The sequence below is a fragment of the Schistocerca nitens genome, chromosome 10, assembly GCF_023898315.1.
Source record: "Schistocerca nitens isolate TAMUIC-IGC-003100 chromosome 10, iqSchNite1.1, whole genome shotgun sequence".
NCBI lineage: Eukaryota > Metazoa > Arthropoda > Insecta > Orthoptera > Acrididae > Schistocerca > Schistocerca nitens.
The window spans coordinates 127,788,793-127,800,926 of NC_064623.1; the positions used below are offsets into that span (position 1 = coordinate 127,788,793).

At 47.7% G+C, this 12,134-nt stretch overlaps 1 protein-coding gene across 1 annotated transcript in view; it reads left to right on the forward strand.

Annotated features, from left to right (window-relative positions):
* The window catches only part of LOC126209929 (mucin-5AC-like), a 35,667-nt gene that overhangs the window by 9,775 nt on the left and 13,758 nt on the right, over positions 1-12,134 (forward strand). Inside the window, exons 4-6 of the mRNA XM_049939047.1 lie at positions 3,677-3,898; positions 3,959-4,103; positions 6,444-6,695. Coding sequence (XP_049795004.1) covers positions 3,677-3,898; positions 3,959-4,103; positions 6,444-6,695 — 619 coding nt within the window. The remainder of the gene's footprint in view (positions 1-3,676; positions 3,899-3,958; positions 4,104-6,443; positions 6,696-12,134) is intronic.

Genomic DNA, 12,134 nt, shown 5'->3' on the forward strand with positions numbered 1-12,134 from the left:
TTGTCCGAAATTTTGCTCATGCGAAGGGTTTGTGCCAAACTGGTGTCGAAGAAACTGACAACTCAACAGGACAACCGGAGAAACGTGTACGTTGATCTTCTTGAGAGGATTGCCAACGACAATGAATGGTTCAGTTGTGTGATCACAGATGATGAATGCTAGCTTTTTGGCTACGATCCTGAGACAAAACGGCAAAGTGAGGAGCGATACACGGAGGCGTCTCCTCGACTGAAAAAAATCGAATGAGAAAATCATAGTAGGGGAATCGTGTCTAAAGAATTTGCTATTTTATTTATTTACACGTCAAGTTCCGTAGGACCAAATTGAGGAAAAAATGTCCAAGGTCATGGAACGTGTCAGTACATGAAATCACAACATAAAACTAACAACAGATAAAAATAAAATGTTTATGAACCCGAAAAAAGTCAAGCCATAAGTTTAAGTAAACGCAATCAACAATACAACAAGAATCAGATTAATTTATGAAGGAACTCATCGACAGAATAGAAAGAGTGAGCCATGAGGAAACTCTTCAGTTTCGATTTGAAAGCGCGTGGATTATTGCTAAGATTTCTGAATTCTAATGGTAACTTCTTGAAAATGAATGCAGCGGTATACTGCACACCTTTCTGCACAAGAGTTAAGGAAGTCCTATCCAAATGCAGGTTTGATTTCTGCTATCATCAACTGAGTGAAAGCTGCTAATTCTTAGGAATAACCCAATATTGTTAACAAGAAATGACAGTGAGGAATACGTATATTGAGAGGCCAATGTCAAAGTACCCAGACTTGTGAACAGGGATCGAAAAGAGGTTCGTGAACTTACACCACTTACTGCCCGAACCGCGCGTTTCTGTGCCAAAAATATCCTGTTAGAGTGGGAAGAGTTACCACAAAATATTATACCATACGACATAAGCGAATGAAAAAAAGCAAAGTAGACTAATGTTTGTGTCGAACGATCACTCGCTTCAGATACCGTTCGAATAGTAAAAATGGCAGCATTAAGTCTTAGAACAAGATCTTGAAAGTGGGCTTTCCAGACAGTCTACTATCTGTCTGAACACCTATAAATTTGAACTGTTCAGTTTCACTAATCATATGTCCATTCTGTGAAATTAAAACTCCAGGTTTTGTTGAATTATGAGTTAGAAACTGTTAAAACTGAGTCTTACTGTGACGTAGCGTTAGTTTATTTTCTACAAGCCATGAACTCATGTCATGAACTGCACTATTTGTCCTCCAGGACAAAGTGTCAACCAAGTGTTTTACAAAGATGTCCTTGAAAGGTTGAGGAAATGGGTGCATCGAGTGAGACCAGACATTGCAGACAAGTGGATGCTGCATCATAATAACATCCCATGTCGAACGGCCACTTCCATAGCGGAGTTTTAGACCCTAAAAGGATCTAGTTACATATAAAAAAAATTAAAATATTATCACATCCTTAGCTGCTCATATTCACGATTACTAGTTTCGTTCATACACAATGATGTCATAGCTAAATATAAAATAAAATGTAATATTTATAATGAACTATATGTAAAGAAATCTGGACATGGGGATTGCCTCCTTCCACTATCCTCCATACCTATAAATCCTTGATCAGTCCCGTCCTTTGTTACTCCAGTGTCTCCTGGATCTCTGCCCCTCCTAAATTCTTCAAAGCCCTTCAAATCCTTGAACACCATGCACTCCACCTCGCTTTCCCTGACCGTCTCCCGTCCCCCACGAGGATCGTCTATGACCTCATCCCTTTCCCACATATCCTTTTCATTGAACACATCCGTATCCTCTGCACCAATCGCCACCTCGATCCCCCTCACTCCTTGGTGTCTCCTTTCCTCTCCACACCCCACCTGCTGCCGATGTGTCCCACCCTCTCTCCTTCTCCACACCCTCCACATCCTCTCCTAAAGAAGCTTCTAGCGCCTCCCTTTCCCGGATGATGTGCTTCGCCCAAATAATTATCCTCCTCTTCCATTCTCCCTAGGGCTCTCTCTTCTTCCCTCCCTCCTAACTACCCCCCCTACCCACCCCCCCTCCCTGTGCTTCTCACTTCTTCTTTACCAGTCCTTCCTCGATCGCTCCCTTCCTCACCCTCGGTGTCTCCTGCCCTTTGGTGTGCTACAGGCACCTCCCCTTCTAGTGCTTCCTGCCCCCACTCCTACACTGACATCCTCCTCTTTCTCTCCTCCCTGGCCTCCCCTCACTTGGCAGGTCCTTCCAGTTTTAACCCAGTTACTCTCTGGTGTGTTTTGGTGTTTGCCATATCCGTTACATAAGTGCAGTCTATTTTAAGTGTCATCGTCGGTGGTTTTCATACTGTGAACACCGTTTCAATCGCGCTCTCTGCACCGCCAGTGATTATGTGCTGTGTACTCGTTGAGTGCTATTTTATCTACAGTATATGTAGACTTATGTAAACACGCCTCGTCAGACTAATCCTTTTTTGTATTTTTTAACTCCCACTGTTTCCCCTTCTCTTGTGTCAACTTCATCTTTCATCACTGTCTTTTGTATATTAGTTTCTTCTGTGATATTTTATACGGTCTCTTGGCTGAAGAGCGGCGAACTGTGCTGCTGCCAGATGACCCCTGCCCACAAGGGGTAAGGGTACGAAATAACAATAAAGAAAAAAAATAGGATCTAAACACATAGTTATTTATTAGTATTTCATTTATTTTCTTTGCAGATATGAAGATTATCAATGCTTATGATCGAAACCGGTAATAAAGTGTAAATATGTGCAACTGAGACTGTAATAATAATTTTTAAAAAATATTTAAACTGTTCTGGAACCTCTTGAACAATTTGTCATTCATTGCCATTATATGGAAAAAATTGAATCTTATTTATAATATGCCAGGTGATCAAAAAGTCAGTATAAATTTGAAACTGAATAAATCACAGTGTAGATAGAGAGATACAAATTGACACACATGCTTGGAATGACATGGGGTTTTATTAGAAGCAAAAAAACACAAACGTTCAAAAAATGTCCGACAGATGGCGCTTCATCTGATCAGAATAGCAATAATTAGCATAAAAAAGTAAGACAAAGTAAAGATGATGTTCTTTACAGGAAATGCTCAATATGTCCACCATCATTCCTCAACAATAGCTGTAGTCGAGGAATAATGTTGTGAACGGCACTGTAAAGCATGCCCGGAGTTATGGTGAGGCATTGGCGTCGGATGTTGTCTTTCAGCATCCCTAGAGATGTCGGTCGATCACGATACACTTGCAACTTCATGTAACCCCAAAGCCAATAATCGCACGGACTGAGGTCTGGGGACCTGGGAGGCCAAGCATGACGAAAGTGGCGGCTGAGCCCACGATCATCACCAAACGACGCACGCAAGGGATCTTTCACGGGTCTAGCAATATGGGGTGCTTTTTTTTTGTTGTTGTTGTTCTGATATAACCCGATGTCATTCCAAGCATGTGTGTAATTTTTTACCTCTCTATCTACATTATTCCATGGTTTATTAAATTTTCAAATTTACACTGACTTTTTGATCACCCGGTACATAACGTCACAAAAGAAAAACCTTTAGGTTGGATCCCGGTATGTGAGGACACAGTATACCCTGACACTAGGTCACTGTCTTTCTGCGTTTGTGGGATGGTACAACGATGACGAAGTAAGCTGACATTTGTGGTGGCTGTGCAGCCGTTCCGGCCGCTGGACCCCGGCGTGCTCGACAGCCTCGTTCCGCGGGCGCCCGTGACCGGCGCCGCCCACCCACAGCCCACCACTACCACCGCCGCCCCGACCACCGCCTCCACGGTGACGCCCGACCTGTCCGCGGCGGCGGACGCGCTTTCGCCGGCGGTACGAGAGCTACTGCAATCGCTGGGGCTGCTGGACCCGCCGCCCCCGCCGCCGCCCACCGCCGCCCACCCGCCAATGGGCCCGCCGCCCCCGGACCCGGCGCCGTACCGCGCCTTCAAGCCGCTGCCGCAGTCGCGCGCCGAGCCCGAAGAGCAGGACATGCGCCACCTGCTGCACCGCTTCGGACTGCTCGACCCGGCGCCGCCCACTCGCGGCCGGCGCCGTCAGAAGACGCTCGCCGAGCCCTCTCCTTCTGCGAGCAACGGTGAGTCACTCCCAGAGCTCCTTCTTCCACTCGATAGAGTTACTCGTTCTCGAAAGCCCACAGGTATGTCGTACCCAACTAAATTATATCCAAATCACAGAACGACTACATGTGTCAAATGAGAAAGTAACACGATATCACGCCATGTGACTTTTCTCTTAGACCATACATGGTATAGACCCTGAATGATGTCGTTCTACTGAAATCAACATCTCCAATCAATCGACTGGTGGTGGTATCTACACTGTGACATAAGTCATGAGATAGCTCCTAATAACTTGTCGGACTTTCCTTGGCGCAGTGTAGTGCACCAGCTCGACGTGGCGTGGATTCAACAAGTCGTCGCAAGTCCTCGACATAACTATTGAGCCATGCTGCCTCCATAGCAACCACAATTTTGAAAGTGTTGCTGGTGAAGGATTTTGTGCACGAACTGTCCTCTCGATTACGTCCCATAAATACTCAATGGGCTTCATGTCAGGTGATGTGGGTGGCCACATCATTCGGATGAACTTTCCAGAATATTCCTCAAACCAATCACGAACAAATGTCGCTCGGTGACATGACAAATTGTCATCCATAAAAATTCCATCGTTGTTGGGGAACAAATGGTCTCCAAATAGCCAAACATAACCATTTCCAGTCGATGATCGGTTCAGTTGGACCAGAGGACTCAGTCAATCCCATGTAAACATAGCCCCCGTCATAATAGATCTTATACAGTGCATCGTTGACAACTTCTGCCCATGGCTTCTTGGCGTCTGCGCCACACTCCAATCCTGACTCAGTCAATCCCATGTAAACACAGCCCTCACCATAATGGGGGCAGCCGGCCGGTGTGGCCGAGTGGTTCTAGACGCTTCAGTCTGGAACCGCGCGACCGCTACGGTCTCAGGTTCGAATCCTGCCTCGGGCATGGATGTGTGTGATGTCCTTAGATTAGTTAGGTTTAAGTACTTCTAAGTTCTAGGAGACTGATGACCTCAGAAGTTAAGTCCTACAGTGCTCAGAGCCATTTGAACCATTTGATAATGGGGGCACCACCAGCTTGCACAGTGCCTTGTTGACAACTTCTGTCCACGGCCTCGTGAGGGCTCTGCCACACTCGAATCCTACCATCTGCTCTTACTAACTGAAGTCAGGATTCACCTGACCAGTCCACGGTTTTCCAATCGTGAAGGATGTCCAAACGGTATTGTTACAAGCCCAGAACAGATGCTGCAGGCACACGCATCGGTTGTCTGCTCCCACAGCTCATTAATGGCAAATATCGCAGCACTGTCCTAAAGGACACGTTCGTCGTACATCACACATTGATATCTGCGGTCATTTCACGCAGTGTTGCTTGTCTGTTAGCACTGACAACTCTACACAAACGTCGCTGTTCTCGGTCTTCAAGTGACGGACGTCGGCCACTGCGCTGGCTGTGGTGAGAGGTTGTTGTTGTTGTTGTTGTTGTTGTTGTTGTGGTCTTCAGTCCTGAGACTGGTTTGATGCAGCTCTCCATGCTACTCTATCCTGTGCAAGCTTCTTCATCTCCCAGTACCTACTGCAACCTACATCCTTCTGAATCTGTTTAGTGTATTCATCTCTTGGTCTCCCTCTACGATTTTTACCCTCCACGCTGCCCTCCAGTACTAAATTAGTGATCCCTTGATGCCTCAGAACATGTCCTACCAACCGATCCCTTCTTCTAGTCAAGTTGTGCCACAAACTCCTCCCCAATTCTATTCAATACATCATTAGTTATGTGGTCTACCCATCTAATCTTCAGCATTCTTCTGTAGCACCACATTTCGAAAGCTTCTATTCTCTTCTTGTCTAAACTATTTATCGTCCATGTTTCACTTCCATACATGGCTACACTCCATACAAATACTTTCAGAAACGACTTCCTGACACTTAAATCAATACTCGATGTTAACAAATTTCCTTTCTTCAGAAACGCTTTCCTTGCCATTGCCAGTCTACATTTTATATCCTCTCTACTTCGACCATCATCAGTTATTTTGCTCCCCAAATAGCAAAACTCCTTTACTACTTTGTCTCATTTCCTAATCTAATTCCCTCAGCATAACCCGACTTAGTACTACCTGAAATTTGGTATTCTCATCACATTCTTGACACTGCTGATCTCGCAATACTGAATTCCCTAACGATTTATCCAGACACGAAGCCCACACCCACCACAACAACACAAGTTTACATGCCAATTAGCTCCGCAGATGAAGAGATTGAAGAATTGTTGAGATATTTAAAGGAGACGAAAATTTGTGACATAAGAATCAGGATTAACAGCTGGACTAAATGACAACCTGCCTTTTGTGTTGACGCGGACAGAGACGACTGGTAACGGCAGCGCCTCTGGCGGCAGCACGACTACCTCGACGACCCCGCTGACGCTGGACGCCATAGACACGAGCATGCTGACGGACGAGATGCGCGCCGTGCTGCACAACCTGGGCATCGTGCCCGGCGCTGGCCGCGTCGACGAGGGGCCGACGACACAGCCGCCAGTGGCGTCCCACACCACTGTCCGGGAGTCGACGACAGACGGTGGGAATGGCACCGACGACTCCACAGTCCGACAAGGTACATCCACCCACTCTGGAGCCCGTGCAACTTCCTCATACCGTAGGTGGCCAAACCAACTTCAGACTATATAATGATAGGGCAGTCTCCTCTCCACCATTTCTGTCCAGGGTGACCCAACCCCAGAACTTTACAACTGCGGAAGATTCCAAACTGGGCACTTTGTGGTAAGGAGCTAAGGAAGAAACCATTAACGGATTTCTGGCTGAGTGACCCTCACAGGGGTAGGTTTAGCCATCCAATTTCCATAGGTTTGCTTCCTTGGTGTAAAGTGGCACCTTTCATGTGCAAAGTGTGACAGTTATGTCTGCCGGACGGTGTGGCCGACCAGTTCTAGGAGCTTCAGTCTGGGACCGCTACAGTCGCAGGTTCGAATCCTGCCTCGGGCATGGATGAGTGTGACGTCCTTAGGTTAGTTAGGTTTAAGTAGTTACACTCCTGGAAATTGAAATAAGAACACCGTGAATTCATTGTCCCAGGAAGGGGAAACTTTATTGACACATTCCTGGGGTCAGATACATCACATGATCACACTGATAGAACCACAGGCACATAGATACAGGCAACAGAGCATGCACAATGTCAGCACTAGTACAGTGTATATCCACCTTTCGCAGCAATGCAGGCTGCTATTCTCCCATGGAGACGATCGTAGAGATGCTGGATGTAGTCCTATGGAACGGCTTGCCATGCCATTTCCACCTGGCGCCTCAGTTGGACCAGCGTTCGTGCTGGACGTGCAGACCGCGTGAGACGACGCTTCATCCAGTCCCAAACATGCTCAATGGGGGACAGATCCGGAGATCTTGCTGGCCAGGGTAGTTGACTTACACCTTCTAGAGCACGTTGGGTGGCACGGGATACATGCGGACGTGCATTGTCCTGTTGGAACAGCAAGTTCCCTTGCCGGTCTAGGAATGGTAGAACGATGGGTTCGATGACGGTTTGGATGTACCGTGCACTATTCAGTGTCCCCTCGACGATCACCAGTGGTGTACGGCCAGTGTAGGAGATCGCTCCCCACACCATGATGCCAGGTGTTGGCCCTGTGTGCCTCGGTCGTATGCAGTCCTGATTGTGGCGCTCACCTGCACGGCGCCAAACACGCATACGACCATCATTGGCACCAAGGCAGAAGCGACTCTCATCGCTGAAGACGACACGTCTCCATTCGTCCCTCCATTCACGGCTGTCGCGACACCACTGGAGGCGGGCTGCACGATGTTGGGGCGTGAGCGGAAGACGGCCTAACGGTGTGCGGGACCGTAGCCCAGCTTCATGGAGACGGTTGCGAATGGTCCTCGCCGATACCCCAGGAGCAACAGTGTCCCTAATTTGCTGGGAAGTGGCGGTGCGGTCCCCTACGGCACTGCGTAGGATCCTACGGTCTTGGCGTGCATCCGTGCGTCGCTGCGGTCCGGTCCCAGGTCGACGGGCACGTGCACCTTCCGCCGACCACTGGCGACAACATCGATGTACTGTGGAGACCTCCCGCCCCACGTGTTGAGCAATTCGGCGGTAGGTCCACCCGGCCTCCCGCATGCCCACTATACGCCCTCGCTCAAAGTCCGTCAACTGCACATACGGTTCACGTCCACGCTGTCGCGGCATGCTACCAGTGTTAAAGACTGCGATGGAGCTCCGTATGCCACGGCAAACTGGCTGACACTGACGGCGGCGGTGCACAAATGCAGCGCAGCTAGCGCCATTCGACGGCCAACACCGCAGTTCCTGGTGTGTCCGCTGTGCCGTGCGTGTGATCATTGCTTGTACAGCCCTCTCGCAGTGTCCGGAGCAAGTATGGTGGGTCTGACACACCGGTGTCAATGTGTTCTTTTTTCCATTTCCAGGAGTGTATAAGTTCTAGGGGACTGATGACCTCAGATGTTAAGCCCCATAGTGCTCAGAGCCATTTGAACCAACAGTTATGTCTTAAGTGTAGCTGTTCGTGTAGAAGGCAGACGTGTGTGTGGATAGTGGTAGGTTGGTTGGTTGTTTCGGGGAAGGAGACCAGACAGTGAGGTCATTGGTCTCATCGGATTAGGGAAGGACGGGGAAGGAAGTCGGCCGTGCCCTTGAAAGGAACCATCCCGGCATTTGCCTGGAGTGATTTAGGGAAATCATGGAAAACCTAAATCAGGATGGCCGGACGCAGGGTGATAGTGGTAGTGATAGGATAGTGTTTTTGATGATGCTGATGATGAACGCTTATGAAGTCAGGTGCTGGCGGATAGCCTAGGAATGCCACCCCCAGCTGCCGATCATTGTGTCTCCATCCAAAGTGAGGACCACATCCTCCATAGGAGAATGTGGAAGGGTTTCCGATTTAATCCAGAACCCTTGCGCCAAGTCTGAGACCTCTCCTCCCCTTGCTGGCCAAATAAAATTAAAATTTCTTGCACTGCCATGAGTTTAACCGCACACCTCTATGACACAGGTTTGCATTATTGTTCTCAGCTGTAGAGAAGGAGTAGATATCGAACACAGAGAATAGATAACCAACTACAGTGATGTGCAGCTAGAGCGCCTGACAAAAAAAGTGAAGGCACCCACGAGACCAGCAGAAAACGAAATGACATTTCATGGCTTGATAGCTTACATCATGTTATTTCATTGTGATATGTAAATTTTCACTGCCGTTAGTCACATTTAACCAAATATTACGGGCTATTATGCCGTTGTTGGATGGATTCCGCATTAAAACACAACGTATTGTCTCCATCTGCACTACATCTTCAAAGGGGATCATAGCTTCTTTGAGTGTCCAGTTCACACCCTGAACTGACCATAGCAAAATCCCGTTAAGCGGCCTCCCACACAGTGGCGTTATGTCACTTGCTTTTGCTATCCGAGTGCAATTGGCCATTGTCAGTTGCCGTCGCATTCTGTTGCTATCATCCCTTGGTGGAAAACCGGTACACATCCTTTATGCCCAACGAGGTGGCACAGAGGATAGCACACTTGAGTCGCATTCGGGAGGATGATGGTTCAAACCCGCGTCCAGCCATCCGGATTTCGATTTTTCCGATTTCCCTAAATCGCTTCAGGCAATTACCGGAATGGTTTCTTTGAAAGAGCACGGCCGATTTCCATCCCCATCCTTTGCTAATCCGATGGGACCGATGACCTCGCTGTTTGATTCCCTCTCCCAAACCAACCACCCAACTGCCGTCTTCAGTATTGGGATCCAAATGTTTCACACCCTCCGCCTTCCTATTCCTGGGGTGTTTGGCAAATGGTTCAAATGGCTCTGAGCACTATGGGACTTAACATTTGAGGTCATCAGTCCGCTAGAACTAAGAACTACTTAAACCAAACTAACCTAAGGACATCACACACATCCATGTCCGAGGCAGAATTCGAACCTGCGACCGTAGCGGTCGCGCGGTTCCAGACTGAAGTGCCTAGAACCGCTCGGCCACACCGGCCGGCCCTGGGGTGTTTAACTATGCCCTCTCTGTGTAGCTTTTCATGTTGTCCGCTTGTGGCTTCCAGTATTTCTTATCAAAATGAATGTGTTGCTCTCCCCACAGCAAAGCATGATCTACAGTAGCTGATCTGTCAGTCTCTTCCCTTCTATATTTGTCTTTGTGCTCTCCTAGTCGTTTTTTGACCGTCCTTTTCTATGTAGCCACGTACACCTTCCCACAACTACACAAAATCCTATAAATTCCTGCTTTTTCTAGTGGTTTACGAGCATTTTTGGTCGGTCTTCGGTCATCCTTAGTCTTCCGGGTGGGTTTGTAGATTACCCCGATATTCCGTTTTGTCAAAAATTTTCCCATGTGGTCAGTAACGACCTTTATGAAAGATAAGAAAACTTTCGATTTCACAGGCGTTTGTGCATCCCTATGATTTTTGCCCGGCGGTCTTAACGCTCTTTTTACCTCATCATTGTTGAACAATGCTTTGGTGAGGTCATTTAGTTCCGCATCAAGCAACTGTGGTTTGCAGATTTCCTTGATATATCCGCCACCGTTTCTTCGCTTTTGTTGTGGATTGTGGTTAGAATCCCGGCGTCGGTTGCGGTGTCGCCGCATGGTTTTTTCTGTAAACTATATGGCCCAAGCTACCGAAGATGCAGTTTCCCAGGAGGAGGAGGGAGGTGGAAGATTAAATTTCCTTAATGCGCTAGTTTTCCAGAAAGAAGTTGGTAGCTGAGATCACACAGTTTACCGAAAACCTGTGCATACAGACCGCAATCGACACAGATTCTAACCACTACCCACAACAAAAGCAAGGCATCATAAAAACGTTGGCAGATAGAGCAACGAACACTTGTGAACCAGAGCTGCTTGGGGCGGAACCAAAACACTTCACCATTGGATTGCTCAAGAATGGTTATTTGTCCGCTGAGGTAAAAAGAGCATTAAGACCACCGCGCAAAAACCATAGCGGTGCACAAACGCCTTGGGATTGGAAGTTTTCCTGCCTTTCATTAAGGACGGTAGTGACCGCATAGGAAAAGTCTTGACAAAATGCAAACGCAATGTACAAACCCACCCGGAAGATACTGGCTAAGGATGCTCGTAAACTGCTGGAAAGAGGAGGAATTTATAGGTATAATTGTGAGGAGGTGTAAGTGGTTACTACGAAAAGAACGTTCAAAAAAGACTGGACGAGCAAAGGCAAAAAGGGAAGAGATTGACAGATCAGCTGTTGCAGCAGATGCTTTGCAGCCAGGAAGCCACCGAATTCATTTTGATTGGACTCAAGTAGAGGCAACCACAAGCGGATACCATGAAAAGCTACACAGAGCAGCCATGGGGATAGCTAAACACCGCTGGAATTTCAACAGGGAGGAGGAGGGAGTGAAATCGAATGACAAGAAGATGTGTACCAGTCTTCTACCATGGGGTGATAGCAACAGCAGACGACGGCAGTTGACAAACAGCCAGTCGCGTTCGGTTATTCAAAGCATGTGACTTCACTGCACTGAGCGGGTGCAAGTGTAAACAGAATTTTGCTGCCGTCAGTAGCGAGCTAGGGTGTGCATCCGACATTCAAAGAAGCTGTGGTCCTCCTCAAAAACGTCCTCCACAGATGGGACGAAATGTTGGGTTTTAATGTGAAATCCGTCCAACCACGGCATAATAGCCCAGAATATTTTATTAATTGTGATGTTACTTCAGTGGCTACAAAATCAAGCTAGATTTAGAAAGAACCTGGCACTATTAGTCCATTTATCGGTGTGACGTAGTATGCCCTCTGGCCTGGATGCAAGCATTGATGCAGTTCAGAAGTGTGTCATAAAGACAGTGCATACTCTCCTGAGATAAGCTGGCCCAAAACCAGAGTAACTGATCATCGACACCCTGGGTACTACCACTGGCAAAGTGTTGCCATCGAAGCTGATCACACACGTGTTCCATAGCGAACTGATATGGAGTCTCTCTGGCCGCGTGAGCATCTCCACATTACCCAGACTGTTTATGGAAA